At 39.0% G+C, this 20882-nt stretch overlaps 1 protein-coding gene across 1 annotated transcript in view; it reads left to right on the plus strand.

The window, feature by feature from the left end:
• Nucleotides 1-20882, plus strand: part of ZDHHC7 (zinc finger DHHC-type containing 7) — a 46976-nt gene extending 26094 nt beyond the window's left edge. Inside the window, exons 3-8 of the mRNA XM_027846890.1 lie at nt 231-562; nt 6757-6881; nt 11453-11549; nt 12023-12104; nt 15045-15175; nt 18673-20882. Of these exons, the coding sequence (XP_027702691.1) occupies nt 248-562; nt 6757-6881; nt 11453-11549; nt 12023-12104; nt 15045-15175; nt 18673-18849 (927 nt within the window). The 5' untranslated portion in view covers nt 231-247 and the 3' untranslated portion in view covers nt 18850-20882. The remainder of the gene's footprint in view (nt 1-230; nt 563-6756; nt 6882-11452; nt 11550-12022; nt 12105-15044; nt 15176-18672) is intronic.

Raw genomic sequence — 20882 nt, forward strand, 5'->3', positions numbered from 1 at the left:
GTGAATGTCAAAACCATTGGAATTCAGAGCAGAAGTAATTGGAGTTATTTTTGATTCTTTGGTATCTGTTTTCAAACCTCAATTACATTTTTAAATGACCACAGAAAAAATTCATTTTATATGTTACATTCAAGATGGCATGTGTTCTAGCACAATGGACAGCTCTGTTGTTTATTGATTTTGATGTTGTGTTTACATGTACATAAACATTGCCTTTCTCCTGCATTCAGGGTAAGCCCAGGAAATCATGCAGTCATCAGGGCACAGGTTCCGTGATGTGGAACATCATCCCCTTCTTGGTGAAAATGAGAATTATGATTCTTCATCCTCATCCTCATCTGAAGCTGATGCAGCAGACAGAATTTGGTTCATCCGGGATGGCTGTGGTATGGTCTGCGCTGTCATGACATGGCTACTAGTTGTCTATGCAGACTTTGTTGTGACTTTTGTCATGTTGCTGCCTTCCAAAGACTTTTGGTACTCTATGATCAACGGTGTTGTTTTTAACTGCTTGGCAGTTTTAGCCCTGTCATCTCATCTGAGAACTATGCTAACTGATCCTGTAAGTATGTTATTCTTCCTATTGATATTTTCTCTTATTGTGCTAAATTTAGCTGGCTCCTTTGAGTCTACAGCTAAGTATTTCTTGTTCATCTAATCTTAAATTTTTATTTATATGAATTTTCTGAATGTATGGCATTAATTGTATTAAATTGAAAAAGAAAACTGCCCCTTAAAGGTGAGGGTCCTCACAGTTTAGTGGGAGTAACACTAGCCTGGAGTTAGGAGGCTGGGCACACTTTCTGAGTTAATTTGAGCAAGTCACTTTCCTTTATAAAATCAGATTTGGACTAGGTAATCTCTGTAAGGTTCTTTTTGTCTGGAAAGTTCTGATTGCATAAATTGAGTGGGGGTAGGGTTGTGATGTTGTATTGATGTATGGAGCCTTGGACTTCTTTTGGCTGTGATTTTTGTCTTTGTGCTTTGGAATTATTTGGAGTATAACTGTATTATAAAGGGAGGGGAGGGAGAAAATAAGCATTAAGTGTCTGTTTTGTACCAGGCACTCTGCTAAGGGCTTTAGAAGTGTTGTGAGGATCTCATTTAGTCAAATGAGATCCTCACAACAACCCAACAACTATTATTTTCTCCATTTTTTTTTACAGTTGAGGAAACTGAGACAAACAGAGGTTAAGTGACTTGCACAGGGTTGCACAGCTAGTAAGTGTCTGAGGCTGGACTTGAGCCCAGGTCTTTCTCACTCCAGGCCCAGTGCTCTATCCACTGTGTCACCTAGCTGTCTCTATAAACACATCTTCCAAGAGATGGAAGAACTTACACAGAACCATCCTTTCTGAAGTGCTTAAATTGTGTGCAGTTTATATGATGCTAAGAGGAGAGATGAGCTAAATTGTAACAGTTCTTCGTATTTTTCTTTTTGTTGTGTCATCAAGTAGCATTTACCTTTCAACATCCTTCTTTACTCAAACTTTCAGGTTCATTCTAGGCTATCCTTCACAAATCTCCAAAACACAAAAGATCAGAGAGCTTCAGGAAAAGTGAACCTTTCTCCATTGGATTTAAACATTTTTCTTTATCTGTTAGTATACTACAGAGAGGCTTTGTAGTGTTCAATAGAGTGGATTTCATTTGTGCTCTGAGATCTGCGATGGCATGACCTACCCAAGTTCTGGACTTGTTATAGCCTTCTTCATCTGCTACCAAATCCCACCCCTGAAGTTGGTGTACTGGCTGTGGTTCTGGTAGCAGGCACTTGATAATATTTAGTCCCTAGCATTTTGGCTAAGGACAGAGAGTGAGTTAAGTTTGAGTCAGTGATGGAGCAGTGTATTAAAATCACTCTTATCTAAAGATCACCAGGAACCTCATTTGAATGAAAAGGGTCACTAGGCATCTGAAACAGTCCATGTACTATTGCTTGCGGTTCTTTCCATAACAGAAGCCCTTGGAACCTGTTGGTGTTATTTTAAATGTATCATTATTAATGAACCTTGATTGAGCACCCCTCATCTTCATAGGTCATTGTGTCAGTCATTGGGGTATGCAAAGAGTTAAAAAACATAGGCTCTTTCTCTTAGGACCTAGTATTTTAGTTGGTTAGATAGGCTGTATGCCTCAGTACAGGTTAGTAAATAAGTCCTAGGAGTTATTTGGGGTATATCAAGGTTCAGTGATCTCTCTGGGTTTGCAAAGCTGGCTAGCATTGGAGGTGAGATTTAAAGCCCTGGTTTTCTTTGCTCCAAGCCTAGCACTCCTTCCTGGTGCATTCTCTATGCATAAGAAGATGAGTACTGTTTCTTTTTTGGGGGAGGGGGGGTGAGGCAGTTGGGGTTAAGTGAATTGCCCAGGGTCACACAGCTAGTGTCAAGTGTCTGAAGCTGGATTTGAACTCAGGTCCTCCTGACTCCAAGGCCAGAGCTCTATCCACTGCGCTACCTAGCTGCCCTGAAGATGAGTACTGTTACAGGGAGCTCTTGCTAAGTGCCACATGAGTGCTGCACCCAAGTGAGATGCTTCAGCTCATTCAGAACCAGCAGAGTTCGTGTGGTCGTGCTTCTTAGAGCCTTAATTTCCCCATCTGGAAAACAGGGACAACTTAGAAGGGTTGTTGTGAGGAAAGTACTTTGTAGACCTTTAAGATGCCATATATATTTATATATAACATATTTATATGTTGTCTTTAGTTATAACCAGCTTGGTTACTTGGTTTCCCAGCCTACAACAGGTTAGAAGTAATAAATTGATAGTTAGGAAAATTTATAACAAAAATAAAAGACTCAGACAACAACAGAAGTATATCTGTCTAGGGATTATTCAATATAGTGGAGAGTCAGTAAACATTTATTAAGGCCCTGTTTTGTGCCAGGCACTGTGCTAAGCACTGGGAATACAAATGTGAAAAAAAGGTAATCTTTTCCCTCATGGAGCTTACAGCCTAATGGGGGAAAACTATACACAGAAGGCCAAAAAGCAGGGAAGGTGCCTGATATGGGAGCAGGAGGGAGCAGTCTAAGAAATCCTCAAGTACTGCAGCTGGGGTGCAGAAAAAAAGAGATGTCTGAGCTGAGCTCCCTCCTTTAGTGCGGGGTTTGAAGGTCGTGGCTCCCCTTTCAGCCAGATGGACAAAGGGTGGGGACAGGAAGAGTCCCAAGGCTGATGGGACTTATAACTGAGTGGCTCCTGAGACCTCCCTGCATTGTGGTACAGAATCAGGGAACCAGTGTCACAATGAGAATCTCTAATGTTTCTAAGGCATGTTAAAGTTTGCAAAGTGCTTCACATAAAGTACTTCATTTAGTCATCACAACAAACCTGCAAGATAGGGGCTATTATTATTCCTGTTTGACAGCAAAGGAAACTGAGGCTGAGAGCACACTCAAAGACCAGTGCACTTGACATTGCCCCCAGCTGCCCCTTAATATGATGATGACCCTGTGTGATGAAGAAAAGTGCAACATGTTTGATATACTCTGTTGAAGAAGGCCAAAAAGAATCCATCTGTTTGAAGTCAGAATGGCCGGGCGCTTAATCTTGCCTCTGACACGTGGCTGTTTGACCATACAAGTCACTTCATTCTCTGAGCCTCCTTTTTCCTGACTGTAGGACAGATATTCAAGCCTCCATAATAGGAGAGTTTTCATGAGGGGCCTAAATAAGATCACATATGTAAAAGTGCTAGATTAATGTGAGTAGTTATTGTCTAAAAGATTCAATCTTTGCTACTTATGCTGGGTCAGTGATATGTTCCTGAAGTTTAGGGAGGGGGGCGTTATTTCTGAACCTATTAGGGTATGTTTCTGTCTCTGGGACATAATATATGAAGTTAGACATGTAAGCATCTGATGGTCAGGGTTATTGTTTCAATAGCCTGCTTGAGGTGATTGTGCTTGGTTAGGAAGTTTATCCCAACTCATTTGTACCTTTGGGGACCCAAAACATTGCTAAAGGTGTGCAGAAAACTAAGCTATGTTTCTCGAAGTAGCTAGAATCATGCTGTGGTAGAGCTGTATCTTTGAGCATTTCATTCCTAGGACTTAGCATTCTGCCTGAGGCAAAAATAAATAAATAAAATTGAATCCTTGAAGAAATTGGGGAAAAAATTCTTTTCTAGTACTTTAGTACTTCAAGCACAAGATTACCATGTGTTTCCAAATGATTTGGTGATTAAGCTTAGTTGCTTCCCTGGGAGATGAATATAGTTAAGGGTACCTTTAGTCAGGAGGCAGCTAGGTTGCTCAGTGGATAGAGTGCTGGGCCTGAAATCAGGAAGACCAGAGTTCAAATTTGACGTCAGACACTTACTAGCTGTATGACCCTGGGCAAGTCACTCAACCTCCGTTTGCGTTAATCTACTGGAGAAGGAAATGGCAAACCACTCCAATATCTTTGCCAAGAAAACCCCACGGACAGTATGGGCATGCTGTAATGAAGAATTGGGGTAATGAAGAATTGGACACAACTGCGTAAACAACAGTGCCTTTAATAAACACACATATAAATAAATTTGTGATTTTTTTTTAGTATGTATGTATGTCAGTTTCAGAAATATTCATTTTTTTCCTGTACTAAACTGCATTCTAGTTGCAAAAGTGAAGGTGTTTGGTGACACTTGGAAATCTTGGTTCACTCAGTCCCTTTTATAAAACTCTGGTTATTCACACCAATTTCTTGTGTGGTTATATGCAAAATGATTAGAAGTTATAAAATAATATACCTTATAAAATAATATACCCTCAATTGATACAAACATTTAGTAGATACCAGTTCTGTGATAGGTGCTAGCAAAGAACTGGATTGGTTTAGACGAAGTTAATTGAAATTTGCTAAATCATAGACCCAATTATTTTGGTCAGCTATAGTGAAAAGTATGACCTTGGTCAAAACATTTAACTTCTCTGTGTCTTAACTTCCTCACCTGCACAACAAAGGGATTTGACTGGATGGTCTCCAAGATATCTCCGTCTCCTCTGATCATATCTATCTATGCTCCTCTGATAATACCTGGTCGTAAGGATTGATAATAGTGATGTCATAATTGATCAGAATATGTTTTGGAAATATACCTTCCCACTAGATTTAACATGCTGACTGTTTATATATTCTCTTCCTGCCTGTTTTCATCCTTTACAACTTTCCTATCGCTGTCCTTAACATCACCATATTCTTGGTATACCAGATTGATGAATTCTTCCAATTGTCCCACTTCGAAGTATTTCAGATTTGCCCCTTCCTATTCACTTCCAAAGCTGCCAGTTTAATCTATACTTTCATCATCTGGAGTTTGCACCATAGACATTATTATTCAACAAAGTCATTTTTTTGACAAATATTTGCAGAGAACCTTCTCTCTGTGGGATATTCTTTGGGATACATACAGAGTCAGAGTTCCAGGCCGTAGGCAGCATATAATCTTACTGATTCTCACTAATTGGATCTCTTTAACTCTTTGAGATCCCTCCTTGAAAATCAGCCTCAAATAGTTTTTTAATCATATCATACCACTCCCTCACTTCAAGAAATAAATGTTTTAGTACTTTAGTATATCTGTAATTTAATCAGCTTAGGGAGATTTTTCCCTCCATCAGTGTGGATTACAGCTCATTCATGCCATCTGACCTTCTGTGATTTTTGTAAATGTTCACACTAGTAAATTCTCCTCAGAGGACCCATCCAATATGCTAGACTTTTTCCCTGAATTCTTTTTACATTTTGGTAGTCCCAGTATAGCATTTGGGCTCTTTAACTGATTCCTTTCTTGGACACAAGATGCCCTCAAATTATGGTTGCTTTATTCATGAGCTGGTCCTGATGACTGCCTCTTGTATTCCACCTAAACTCAATTTAGGATTCTGACCTTTTCTACTTTTGCCTCTTAATAGTGCTCCCTTCTGACTTCAGATCCAGTACTTTTTCTACTGTATCACACTAAAAGAGTGTTGTTGTTTTTTTAATTTTGGGTGGGAAGTTTTGTTTTTTTTTTGAGCCTTTTTTCTTCTCTTTGGGGTTTTTTCATGTGTATTCTGTTTGTTGAGGGCACAGAAGAACCTTATTGCTTTCGAGCCTTTTAGTCCAACATCTTCAGTCAATTTCTTGAGATAAATTTGTATTATTAGTAAAAAAAAAAAAAAAAAGAAAGAAAAAAAAGAAAAAAATTTAAAAAAGACAAAGTCATTTAAAGTGGAGGGTGCAGCATGAGCAAAGACATGGTAGAAACAAGCAAAGTGTCTATGGGATACAGCAAAAAAGATTTGGTAACTAGGACAAAGGTAAATTGATTTGGGAACATTTGAGTGTTCTCCAAGGTAGATTGAGTGAGACAGGTATATAGATTTTAGAATGTAAGCTAAAATAATTTAAGGCAAATGTTCACAACTGTTCTCATTTGTACTTGGTACTAAACTATATATGAACAATACTTATCAGTTAATTTTCATTCAAATGGGCTGGGGAGTTGGGAGGAGTTTATTATTTCTAATGTTAAACTGCTGTCAAGTTGAAATACTTTAAGGTATTCCTGGCTCTTGGTTAAGCCTAGAAAACAATTGAGGTTATTTATTTGGCTTGAGAAGAGTTTGAGATCAGGTAAATGTCATGGGACTTCTTCACAGAAATCTTTGGATGGTGTCCTTTTGTGGAAGTGGCAGAGACTGTGTTCATGTAGAATACCTGTTCAGAAGCAAGCGCACTGGTGGAGACACATTTCTGATGGTTCTTCTCTGACTTCTCACCCTGTAGGGGGCGGTACCCAAAGGCAATGCTACTAAAGAGTACATGGAGAGTCTGCAGCTAAAGCCTGGTGAGGTGATCTACAAGTGTCCCAAATGTTGCTGTGTCAAGCCCGAGCGTGCACACCACTGCAGGTAGAAGCTCCTGGGGGCTTGTGGGGTGTTAAACAGCAGCCTTGGCACTGACGTGTAAAAAATGTGAACTCAAACTCCAATTAGGCTGCCAGAGCACTCTCTAGAAGAGACTGTTTCTTTGAGAGAGACCTAGTAGACAAAGACTCAAAGGCAGTGCCATTTAGATTTTTAGTCAAGAGTATATTAGTTTACTCAGAAATAGTTGATAAATTTTAGTGTTGAAATTTCATAATATGTTCATCAGATAAAACTAATAACTAAAGTGATATTAAAGTCATTTACATAGATCACACTGAGCTTTCTGTGTTCATGGAGGAAAGTAGTGGCTCAGATCATCCCCATAGTTTGGCTTTGCAGTACCAAGTTATGAGGACATCAGTGGGGTAGTCAGCAGATTCTGTGAAAGCAGTTGGAGCAGACTGGCAGTTAACTGCAGGTATTCATGGCTAATGTTAAGCTGCTTAAAGTACTTGGATATTGATGGTCTGGGCACCAAGGGAGGTGGTGAGCAGGGCTAGTCAGCTAGAATGCTTGATTTGTATTGAGGAGATCTGAGTTTCAATTCTGCCTTACTGGCTGTGTGCCCTGGAGCAAGTCATTTTACCTTTGAGCTTCAGTTTCTTTATCTGTGCAATGTGGTAAATAAAGCTAATTCTTTTTTTCTTTTTTCTTTTCTTTTTTTTTTTTTTGGCTAGGCAGTGGAGTTAAGTGACTTGCCCACGGTCACACAGCTAGTAAGTGTTATGTGTCTGAGGCTGGATTTGAACTCAGGTCCTCCTGAATCCAGGGCCGGTGCTCTATGCACTGCGCTACCTAGCTGTTCTAATAAAGCTAATTCTGAGCCACTTTAAAGGGTTGTTGTAAAGAAAGTGCTTTATTGACCATATTGACCAAGCTTTTAAGAATATGAGATGATAGCGTCTAGACTTTGGGCAAATCACTTTTGCTCCTGGGTCTCAGTTTCTTCATTTGTAATAGGAAGAGGCTGAACTATATAATTTCTAACCTCTGTCCTATGGACACTTTATCATTATTATTGTATGCTGCATGCTCTTAGGAAGGTTGATCATCCATGCACACCCGGTCCCGTCACTCAACTGAAAACTGCTGTCTCTGAAGTCACCGATGGTGTCTCAGTGCAAAATCCAGTGGCTTCTTCTTAATCTTCACCCTTCTGACTTCTGGAGGATTTCACACCATCAGCCACCCTCTTCTCCTGGATACTTTCCTCTCCGGCTTTTATATCATTGCTTTCTCTCGGTTCCCTCCTTTCTCTCTGGCTGCTCCTTTTCAGTCTCCTTTGCTGGGTGAATGGTCAGGGCTGGTCGCCTGACTTTAGCTCTCCTCCCAGGCCTCGTGTGGGCCCCCTTCTCTTTCTGCCCTTTTGATGACAGTGTCAGGTATCAGGGGTTCAGTTATCATCCATCTCTATGTAGATGGCTCTAAGATGGGTTATTTAGCCTTCCTCTCTCTTCTTCCCATGCTGCCAATTGTCATGTTACAAGTCCAAAACGCCCCCACCACTCAGTTCTCTTTCTGACTTTGATATTTCTTTCCAGAGCACCACCGCTCTTTCAGTCTGCCAAGTTCTTCACTTCGGTGTTCTCTCCATCTCCCACTTCCTCGGTCCTCTGTCAGATCGCTTGCAGTGCTGAGACCCTTCTGCTGCCACTTCTTGCATCCAACCCCTTCTGCCCACTAATAGCACCACTACCCTGTACCTCTCCTCTGAATATCAATAGCATGGGAGCCTTTTCATTGGTTTCTCTTCCTTCTTCAATCCGTCCTCCACCCAGCTGTCAAATGATAATTGTAGCACAGATCTGGTTCCATTCATCTTGCTCAGCCAGCTGCAGTGGTTCCTTGTCACTGCTTTGATCAGTACCACATTTCTGTTTTGCATTTTTACAGTCTGGCCCCAACCTTTGCAGACATAGGGACCCTTACTCCCTTTCACAGAGGTTATGAAAGTGAGTGTTCTGTTGGCTTTCTTGTTGCTTTTGCAGGATATCCTATCTACTGTCTCGGTTCCTTTGCCTAAGCTGCTCTCTTCTGTATTCCCTTCTCACATGGCTTAGAACACCCTGGCTTTGGGGCAACTCCGGCCTTGGAGTCAGGAGGACCCGAGTTTAGATCCGGCCTCAGAGTAGCTGTATGACCCTGGGCAAGTCTCTTAACCTCAAAAAAGAATACCCTGGCTTCTTTCAAAGAGTAGTTCAAGTATGCTCCCACACAAGGCTTTTCCTGCTAGTCTGGTCTGTTATTGTCCCTCAAGTTAATCATTAGTCAGTTGATTGTTAGAGCTATTAAAATGAGGCATTTAATGCAAAAACTTCTGTGTGTTTGGATGGTATGATTTGGTATTTAATGTGTGGTTAGCAATACTTAGCATTTATCCTTCTTTGTATTTATAAGTTGCTTTTATTATGTTAATATATTTAAAACTGAGAGGCCTGGAAATGAATATTAGCCCAATAATAATAATAATAATAATGAGGCATCCTTATTTAGCATTGTAAGGTTTGCATAATTTTTTCCCTCACAACTCTCCTATAAGGTGAGCAGTGTTAGTATTATTGTGCTTATTATACAGTTGAAGAAACTGAGACTTCAGAGAGGTCAAGGATGAGAACCAGGATTCACACCAGGTCCCCCTTGACTCCCGGCCCACTGTTGTTGTCATTACACATTGCTAGATGGCTTTCTGAATTCCAACTGGAAATTTGGAAAAATATTGGAATTGTGGCTGTGTTTTATTTTTTAGCAGTGAACCTATCAGCATATTCTCAGTAATGTGATTCCATTGTATCCTTAGCATTTTTTCAGATATCTGTAGTACTTAGAAAGTAGTCTACTACAAAAATAATTTGTGTTCACTCAAAATATTTGTATAGACTTTTAAAGCAATGATTTCTAGCCTTTTCAACCACAGCAATCCTATTGTAATGTCAAAAATTTCAGACACCCCTGGTTAATAGTTGTATTGTTGGTAGTTGTTTCCTGAAAAAATAGCTGGTTAGAAGGCTACTATGAATTCATTAATGTGTTTCATTAATAGCAATAATATATTTTATTAATAACAGCATATGACATAAGTGTGAGACCTTTTGAGATCTGAGATTTGTTTAGTCAGCATCAGAATAACAATACTTGGTACACATATAGATTCACAGGCCTTTTCTGGGAATCCCAGAGCCCATGGGTTGCAAGCCATTGCTTTGAAGAGATGTAACTATAAATATGTATGGATTGTTTTTTACGTGGGTGCAGTAAGGCAGGCAATCCTGAACTTGGATATAGAAACAGCCACTTTGAAATGACTGCTCCGGCTGTATTATTCCAGGGACTCTCTTCTTGCTGTTGCATCTGCTGCTGCCTAGAATCTCCCCTCCCCCTTGAACTCCAGTTCCTAAACCTAGACAGAGCAGGTTCTTCCACAACTGGTTGGGGCAGTGGGTTGAACGAGGTACATTCTCATTAGCCTCTCCTCCCTATCCCCCATCAGTACCCACTGTGGCCAGTGTTGTCCTTTCTTCCGGTTTCTGTTAGTGAGTTTTCTTTTGATAGGTATATGAATCTTCAGTTCTTTTTGTGCCCAGAGAGGCTCTCTGCTTTAAGTAGAAACAACAATCCTCCTTGGAGTCAGCAGACTTAGATTTTTAAGTTTAGGTCCAGGCTACTGTGTGACTCTGGGCCAGAGTCCCTCTTTCAGCCTTCATTTCCTCAGCACAAAAAATGGGGATGAAAATATTGGTACTGCTTTACCTCTCAAGGTTGTTGTGAGCAAATCACCTTACAAAAGTCCTCTGTCTTTGTCAGCTTTTAAAAGACTCAGCATAATTATCTGTGGGCACCTTTGTCTTTCCTCCCTAGTCTATAAGTGAAAAGGGAAGGTGAGGAGCCTAGGGTAAAAGCTTTGTTTTCCAGTTGTGGCTAGGAAGACTAGAAGATGCCCAAAGGGAGAAGGGCTTGCTACAAATAGGAAGGTAGGAAAGAAATGTTGAGACTTATTCTAGGCTACCGTGGTTACCAGGGGAGAAAGAAATCTTAGTTAGAAACAAAGTGACCACTCAAGGAGCTGATTTTTGGAGTCCTCTGAAGAAAAAGACTAGCTCCCAGCAGAATGCTGTCCTGTCAGGTTCGATTGTTTGGAGACCCTGACTTCCCATGGCTCTGCACCTCAGACCCTGCCTCTCCTCTCAGAAGCAGTGCAGGACATGACTAAGTCTGGTGGAGCAGCTACATCAGTGGAAATCTTCTTGTTGCTGCCTGAAGTTAGGACATGCATGTTTCAGAAACATTGTTTTAAAATGGTGTGATTAGATTCTTATTACTTTAGGCCTGTGGCCTGGTCTGGGAACCTGGTACTATGGGAAACATTGTTTCTTTATGCTCTGAAGTTTTTGAAACCCAACCTGTTTTATAAATTGGAGACTTAATGTAATTGTTGGTATTTCGATTTAATTTCCTTTCTCCTTATTTTCTCTGCCCTTTTGTTTTAGTTATGTTATTCTGATAGTCTTCTATGTTAGAGTATTAAAAATTAAAAAAAAAAAACTTCCTTTTTCCAGTATTTGTAAACGATGTATTCGGAAGATGGATCACCACTGCCCATGGGTGAACAATTGTGTGGGAGAAAAAAATCAGAGGTTTTTTGTGCTCTTTACCGTGAGTAAAAATTAATTTTTAGTGGTTTATGGTGATTGTCAAACTCTGTTGACTTTTTTTTATCATTTGCTTTTGGCAGGCACATTTCTCCTAGGATTGAGCCAGTTTCTCCCTAGCTCTCCTTCCCAGTGAGGCACCAGTTGTAGCAATTGTGTGGCTGCTAGTTATTTGCTGCATGTATTCTCTCTGGGCCTGGGCCGAAATTGTCTCTCTCATCATAGATCAGAAATGCTTACCTTCTGCTGCTCCCCACAGAAGAATTTTTCCAGTGTGGCCTTAGGGTGCTAATAAATGTTACACTATTTAATTTCAAGGATTTAAATTATTTTTTAAACTTTTTTCACTGTGTGCTTAGTGAATTGATTTTACTTGACAGTTGGAACTGAATAGAAAGAAAACTATCGTCCGTCAGCCTTTTCTGTTCACAATGGATCACAGCCTTACAGTTCCCTCCTACTTTTTCTCTTATCCAGATGTATATAGCCCTGTCTTCAGCTCATGCTCTGATCCTGTGTGGATTTCAGTTTTTTTCCTGTGTCCGAGGGCAGTGGACTGGTAAGCACATACTTGGGTGTATAAAAATTGTTTGTAGAAATACAGAAATAGCATTACCATATTATTGCATGTGCAAAGAAACAAAATATTACACTCAGTGGCAAACACTTTAAAGAAAAAATACTCTTAGGTTTTGGGAGAACATCTTTTGTTGTCACTTTGGATGCTTTTCTAGGATAAGATTGTCTTTACATCATAACACCAAGGCTTTGTATCTTTAGTACCCCAATGAAGCCATATAATCAACTTTCCCTTATAATCATATACATATTTGGCTCTTTGGGGGATTATAAGCTTGTCACAGATACTGTGTCTAGATAGAAGTTAGTATTATTTTCTGCACCTATTAGAGTATTATTCCTACAAAAAATGTCTCCCTTCTTAGTCAATTTGTTAAGAAAATATTTTTTTTAATACTCTTTATAGTGTGGACATGAAGGCCTGTCCTACTTCAGTAAAATTTATTTTTCCTCACCCTCTTCCTCTTCTTTAGCCACATACTTTTTATTTTAGCATGTGAATGTGTGAGAGCATGTGTGCAGTGTGAGTGTGACTAGTGAGAGCATGAGCCTAATCTTGTTAACGTGGTTAGAGACTTGTGTTCCCTCAGGCCCACTTACCTTGGCTTTGTCATAGCTACACACTGCACCTCTCACTGTTCTTAGGCAGTTCTCTAGTACATTGGTTACAAAGGGTCTGGTCAGTGCAAATTTGTGATCACTGCTGAAAAAAAAACAAACCCTCAAAAACATTTATCTAGTAATGTGTATGTATTCAGTGTGAATCCCCATTTGTTGAAGCTGAGTGTTGTCATTAGATGCCAATAATTACTGCTTCAAAAAGACTGGCTCTGATTGAAGATAGAATGTCAGATGTCTTACTGACTTGATTCAGGGACATGTATAGCATCATTGATTAGGATGGCCTTGCAAATGAGTGCAAAACATTACCAGCACACACTGGTTCTTTTTTTTTTTTAAACCAAATTACCTTCACTAATAGGAAAAATAACAAAATAAATAAGATAATCATTTCTTTTACATTTCTTTTACCCATTGTAGACATTTTTGTTTCTTTTTAAGAGCAAGAGACTTGGGAAATTCATTTCTCTTCTTTGGGATAAGACTTAACACTAAACCATTTTTACAAAGACGGCTGTGTTGTCTTTGCTGAAAATTTCAAGAGAAAGACATTTAGTTTTTCTTAAAGCCTACCCTAAGCATTTACTGTAGAGAAGGGAGAAATTTTTTGACACAGTAGGTAAGGCTCATATCTGTTAGAAGAGAGCACTAAGAGAACAATCAGAAAATCATTTATATTTGACTTGACTTTGATATCCTGGAAATTTATAACACTTTTAAAAAAAGCTCAACAAAGGAAGAACTGGAAAATAGTCCATTTTTCCTGTCTTATCCCCCTCCTCCCTCAGCTCTGTGTGGAGATTCATGGTATTAATCTCTCAGACTTGTGTTAGAAATGCCAGAGTGAGCAGCGCTCCCTTCCCTGTGTCAGCTCACTATGTGTCTGGTTTAGTGCTTCCCTGGGTGAGTTAAGGGGTTAGGGTTGGTAATTCTGATTTTGTTTAAAAATTCATTTTTAATTCATTTAGTTCGTTTTTGTTTAAAAATTCATCCTGGTGGATGAATCAGGGTGGGAAGAGGAGAGACACCTCCAAGTTACTGAACTGAAATGCTGTCCAAGGATGCAGTGGTCTCCTCCACTCTCTCAAACCTTTCCTTCGGGCTTCTGCTGAATTGCAGTTAGTCAACAGAGGAGATGAGAGCTAACTGTAGGTAGAGGTGAAAAATGCAGCGGGGGGCATCAGAAACAATACTCCTAGGATGGAACCATGAGAAAGTTCTGAATGTGCAGACACTTCTTTAATATGAGAAGAAACAGAAAAGAATTGGACTTTTATTTTGCCAGTTTTCTAATTTAGAGCCCAAGTGTGGAAGAAACTAATGTCCAGTCTTTCATTTAAGCTGAATGAGATTGAGAAGTAAAAAGATTAATTTGTTCAATACACAAAATTAAGCATATATCATGTATGTCGATAGTTTTGTATATAATATGAAAAATCATTCTTTGTTTAAAAGGACTAGGCTTATAAGGAAAAATAACTTTATTTTAATTAACTCGAATAGTTTAGGGTGTGAGCCAACATATGCATGTTTGTTTAGAGTGGCATCTAACCCAATAATTTTCTTGGTAGCCCAATAAGGACTACCTTGAATTAATTACCACTTGAATTTATGATTGCCTGATTGTGATATGCCATTTTCTCCATTTTTGAGGCTAACAATGATGTTGTAGTTCACAAGTGGTGATGTGCCCAACTCCAAATGGGTTTGTAGTATTTGTAATGTGCCAAAAGAAAGAGAAGCATGTTATCATGGTTATTTCTCTTTGTGAATGAGACGGGCCGGCTTTGCTCAAGTATAAAGATCGTTTAGTATCAGCAACTTCACTGTGGAAAGTGCAAGTTGCATACTTTTTGTACTTTCTCAGAGGGTAAATTACTTTATTTTTAAATTTCCTACACAGTTTAAAAAATAATGTAATTTCTATTATAGTATAAAACAAACAAAAAAATCCCAGCTTATTTTTTTTTTTAAACAATTCACAAAAACCGAGTAGCTCCCATCTAATCAGACAGTGAAACCATTGACTGGGAAACAGAATTGTCAGGCGTTCTTTGTACTGGCATAGGGCTGAGCTATCCCGGCCCCAAAGACATCCAAACAGAAAACCTTGTTTCTCTGAGTGGCCCTGGTTGGTGCCTTTGTCTGCAGTCGGGTTTGCCTTTTTGCTAGATGGATGCAGTCCTTTCTGTACTATCAGGAGTACAGGGTTTCTGGAGGTGAACTTTTTGTTCACAGTGACACAATTTGAGGATATGCTCTCTGTTCTAATGAATGATTCTCTTGACCTCTTTCACAGAATGCAGTGATTTTTCTCCACCTGTAACTGTAATCCTGCTGATCTTCTTGTGCCTTGAGGGTCTTCTCTTTCTCACTTTCACCGCAGTCATGTTTGGCACTCAGATCCACTCAATATGCAACGACGAAACGGTAGGGTCGGAGTTGTGGTTTTTGTGCTGTTCTCTGAGATGGAGGTTTTAGGCATCTTCTGACCATTGGATCATATATCAGAGCAGGAAGGGTCCTCCAAGAGAAGTTAGTCCAGCCTACTCTTTTTGTAAATGAGAAAGTTGAGGCCCAGAGTGCTTAAATGACTGCCCAGTCTTAGATAGAAAACAAATATCAGAGGGAGGATTTGAACCCTTAACAGACTCCAGAGCTAGTGTGCTTTCTTAAATTAATTTAAAAAAAAAATTCTGAACTTAAAATATTCCAAACAAAGTGAGCATTTCCTCATTTATAATAGACCAGAAAAAAGATTCTATGTGAAACTGTAAAGCTCTGTTACATATAGGTTATTTTTCCTGTTAAGCATATAATAAATTCAATATGTAACTTTCAAAGCGGTCCTGCTTGACTTTGTTTACTTCATTTTTCTCCTGTATATTTTAAAAAATGCTTCCATAACTCTGTTTTTTCTTTTTGGGGGACATATCTATCAGTAGTCCCCATCCTTCCATCTTTTCTTCCCCCTTCTTCCCTCTTTCACTACCCCCACCTCACCTTCCTCCTACCTCACCCCCTCAGCTGAGAAGGAAAAAAAAAAGAAAAATATAATACTTTCAACAAATTTCCATAAGCTAGTAAAACAAATTCCCATATTGGCTAAGTCCAAAAATTTCTGTCTCATTCTGTGCATTGAGTCTGTTACGTTTCTGTCAGGAGGTGGGTAGCAAGGTCTCTGGTTGGTCATTGGATTCATCAGAGTTCTTATGTATTTCATTTTTTTTTTTTAACTTATTGTCTTAAGTTGTTCTCACTTTATTCTGTATCTGTTCATGTAAGTCTGCTCCAGGTTTCTCTAAAACCGACCCTTTTGTAATTTAAAGTGGTTGCAGCATTATTCCATTACATTCATGTACTGTAATTGTTCAGCTGTTCCCCAATTGTTCTCTAAGTCATGGTACTACTTCTTCAGGTACCTCTACCCAGAACATCCCTAACCTGGTAGTTTTTCCTTTCTTTTGCTGTGTTATTTATAGGTTTTCCTTTCCCATTCTTCTCACTATATCTTATCCTTACAATTTTCAGCTTAACTATTCATAAGTCCTTTCAGAATATCCCTGTGGAGCAACATGGGAGGAAGCTTTGGGGATGAGAAATCCAAGGGACCAAGACTGGGTATTTTATTGTCCTCTGTTTTCTCTCTATTTACTGCAAACATATGCCAGGTTGGAGAAGTTGTAGCAATTTCTGAATGTGGCAGCAGCCTCCATAATTTAGATTTTCCTACAAAGTCAGAATCTATATTCACTTCCTTTTCAAGTCTGGCCTTTTCAGCTTTGAGTTACTTATTTTCTCTCCTCAACATTTTTTTGTCAGCCACAAGAAACTCTATAGTGCTTCTCATCAGCAATCAGAGTTACCTGCTTTTCTATTATTGTTTTATTTTTCTTTGGTGCTTGTCTTCTAATACATGGTTCAGTTGACTCTTTCCTTTTCTGAAGGAGAAAAAGTAGTTTGTCTGAGTCTCTGTTAAAGTTACAGGTGTTTTTCTCTGTGCCAGAACCAGGCATGCTTTAGCCATCTTCTGCATACAGTTCACACAACGTTAGCAAATGAGGAATTCCACTGGAGTCTGCTGGACTTTCAGTGTTTTGTTTTGTTTTTTTCACTTTGCCCTTTTCCTTCTCTCCTTGATAAGCAGTAGCTTCTAGGGAACCTTGGGATCTATAGGGAACCCCTCTTCAGGTTGGACTCTGTTCCCAGATGACCTCTGTGATAGTGGTAAACACTTTTGGCAAATATACATCTTCTTGTTTCCACCTTGCCTGCTATTAATGATCCTGAGAGTGGTCAAACAAGGTTATTTCTGTTGTCATATTTTTTAAGGAATCAAGAATAATTTTTCATAGTTGCATGGGAAATACTTTGTTGGATGAGAGCCTTTAGGTAGAATGTCAAATACTTTTTTTATAATCAATTGACAGTAAGCACAGAATGAATTGGTATTCTCCACATCTTTCAATCAATTGTGTACTGATAAAGATGTGGCTACTGTGGAACATCACTTGCAAAAGACTTTCTGTTCCTTACTAACGCTCTTATAAATGGGCCCTCCAATGTGTGTGTAATGTAAACATTTTATGTAACTTAGTATGACTCAGATAACAGAACATGTTTAATATTGTTGGTGGGAACCATCAGATGAGAATTGAAGCCTAAGTTTCTTTAAATAGCCCTCCATTAGCAGAGCAGAGATGCTACCTTTACTCCAAAGCTCTTTCTCTCTCTCAGAAGATGGCTTTTTGGAGACAGGGCACTATTGAGTGTGTTAACAGTGAAGTTACTCAGAACAGAAAGAAAGTCCAGTCCCAAAAGGTGTTTTTGTTTTATCATTCCATTAAACTTTCTTTTAAATAAAGGGACCTGACTGTATGCTGTTTTTTAGTACCTACTGGGGAGAACTGAACTGATTAACTTTCCCCTAAATCTCTCACTCTACACTTTGCTATTTCTCTTGGAGGCCATGCAAGCCTTCCATTGTCTCAGGTGCATAATATTGGCAGTATCCTCAACTCTTCACTCTCCCTATCCCCACCCATCCTTTCCATTGTCAGATCTTTTGCTTTCAACCATCACAGTATTTCTTACACCTGCCACATTCTCTTGAATTGCACAACTACCACCTCAGGTGGGGTTCCCACCACCCCTTCCCTAGGTTATTGTGATAACTCCCTGCTTGGTCTCCCTGCCTTGAGTCTCTTACCTCTCTAGTCTGCTCTACAGAATGCTACTAAAATAATTTCCTTCAGTGTAGATATGACCATGCAATTGCCCTAGTTGGTCAACTTCAGCGACTTCCTAGTGCTTGTAGAATAAAATATAAACTCTGTTTAGCTTTTAAAACCCTAAACGGCCTGGTTCCAATTTATCTTGATAGGAATTCACTTGACTTGTCTTCTGCTCTACAATTCAGCCAAACTGGCCTCTCTGTTCCTCATGAGTGACACCTGTCTCTTATCTTTGTGCTTTTCTGCTGGCCATTCCCTGTGCTTGGAATGCACTTCCCTCCTACCTTCAGCCTTATTATCCTTCTTTTTTGTAAGATGTAGCTCAGACACCATTTTCTGTATGAAGTCTTTCCTGATAGCCCCAACTGTTTGTGCTTTATTTCCCATAGTACTTAGTAGTACTTCATGTGTGTAGGTATACACATATATATGCTATTAACTTTATATTTACACTATATGTGTGTGTATGCATACACAGACACTTTATATATATATCATATATACACAAAGCACATATATTTATATATTTGTCTCCTTTCTTTAAGCATCCGATATTGAATTAAAAACAAAAATACATAATTTCATTTATTTTAGTAATTGTAAAAAATAAGCACATTTAACTCTTCTCTAAATTTCCATTCAGTGTTAACTGACTATTGTAGAGCAGTAATGTTATTATTTATTTGTTCACAGGAGATTGAAAGACTGAAAAGTGAAAAGCCAACTTGGGAACGGAGGCTCCGATGGGAAGGGATGAAGTCTGTTTTTGGGGGCCAGCCTTCAATTTTATGGATGAATCCTTTTGCAGGATTTCGAATCAGAAGATTCCTACTGAAGTCAAAGAGAGGTGGTCCAGAATTTTCTGTGTGAGGCCCACTTTCCCATACTGGAACTTGCAAATGCACTCTAGGATATTTATTTGGGGTTTGGAAGCCTGTCGACATATACTCTGTGACCAATGGGAACTGTACCAACACAAACCAGTTGCTTGTAGCAAGCAGAATTTTATACATTTATAGTCACGGAGATCACAAATTTTCCAAAATGGTAACTGGATGTTGTAATGAACTTTTCAGCTGTACCACTAATGAAAGGCATGTGGCCACCCTAAAGAAGCCAAATGTCATTATTCTACTGTGAGATTATGATTTTTGTTAAATCTTTTTCATTTGATCAAATGTTGTTTGGGGTATTACATATGATATTTTATTAAAAATCCTGTGTACTGAGCTGCATTTGTCAATCATGGAAAAAAAATCCCCAGTGGACAAGAATTCTCAAGCCAGTAGCATCAGGGAGTTTCTGTTTACCATGTAATTCCATTCCGTTATTGCTTTTCCTGTATCTTAACGCTGTGGGGACCCTTTCATAGAGATACATTTCAGTCTTTCATTTTTATTGTCTCTTATCATTAAGTTGCAAAAGATCTGTGTGCACTGAGCAGCATAGATAAATGTCAGGTACGCTCGTTACTTTTTTACCCCCATTTATCATTGCTTACTTCCTTTTCCTCTCACCTGCCCAGCCCCAGAACAAAGTGTTTTCTTGATCCTAGCAGCAAGTTTAATATATGTAAGTTTTTCCTTTTTTTTTAAATTTAAAATTATTATTTTTAATGGCAAGCTATTTTTAAAAACCTATGTTCAGGGAAGAGAAAAAAGCTGCTATGATATCCTCCTTTGTGACTAACTATGAATGTATTGCCAATTGGACAGTCTACAGATCCAAAGAACAATCAGTTGTCTCCCCTGCCCCTTCCCTTTTTAAGATCTTGTGTGGGTTTAATTATTTTAAAATTTTGAAAGCGGAAAGGAGCTGAAACTGTTTTTTGTTTTTTTTCAGCCAAATTGGCATTATCTAGGCAAATGTTACTCTTGATAAAGAAGAGTCAGGCCTCTTGTCAGAAAACCTTAATCTCTGTGCATCTCAATGCTGCATTGTTAGTCTGAGCAAGGAGGAGATCATATAACCCCACATTGAAGGCAGGCCAGTGTGCATTTCACCACAACTTTAAAGAAGTAATTCGTAGGGTATCAGCTCTTCTTTTTGTGGCTTTGGTGCAGAAGAGAGCAGAGCACACGTTTGTAACTCTCCTAGAAAGAAACAGAAACAAAACTGAACTACCAGAATGCCTAGAGCTAGATGGGGGACTGTCATTAATGCTGTTCTTTGCTCACGCTATAATTGAGGAGAACCAGGTGTGTAGCGGAGAATTATGCCTGAACAGGGAACAGCTCCTTTCAGAGGAGTGGGATGGGATGGGATGGGTGGGGAGGGGGGATATTGCCTTAAACTCACCTGGCTTGTGTATATTTTGTCAGAAGCATCTAGAAGCAATTTATTACATTCTAAGAGGTCTTCCTTATTCAGATTGATCTCCCACACTGAACGTTTTGGTGTTTTCCTTCTGGGCAGGATGCCTTTCTGTTTATCTGTGAAGATCTTCAAAGAACAAATGTATTCTAACCTTATACTAGGATAGATGAAATTTATCAAGAGATCAGCCCAGCACACAAAAGCCAAATGAACAAAGCAATTCATTGGTGAAAAGATCACCACAAAAATGTGTATACGTTGCAGGAAATTGATCAAGAGCAGCCAGAGAAGCAAAAACTTAGATTTGTGGCGTGATGGACAATGGAGGCAAGTTCTAAAAGAATCTTTTTTTTTTCTTTTTGCACATCTGTTGGGAGCATATATTAGGCTTCATCATGAGGCTTTTGAAATGATATAGTCTGTTGGTTGAAAATTATTAAGAGTTTGAATCCTGTGAGACTTAGCAAGTATGTGTGTGAAATCAGGTCTACTTGGCTTTTTCAACCCCTTTCATTGTAATTTTTATATAAAATAAAGCCATTCATTGACATTTCTCAAAGTTGGTAATTAAATGATATCGGGTCTCA

The sequence above is a fragment of the Vombatus ursinus genome, unplaced genomic scaffold (assembly GCF_900497805.2).
Source record: "Vombatus ursinus unplaced genomic scaffold, bare-nosed wombat genome assembly UNPS02005286.1, whole genome shotgun sequence".
Classification (NCBI taxonomy): Eukaryota; Metazoa; Chordata; class Mammalia; order Diprotodontia; family Vombatidae; genus Vombatus; species Vombatus ursinus.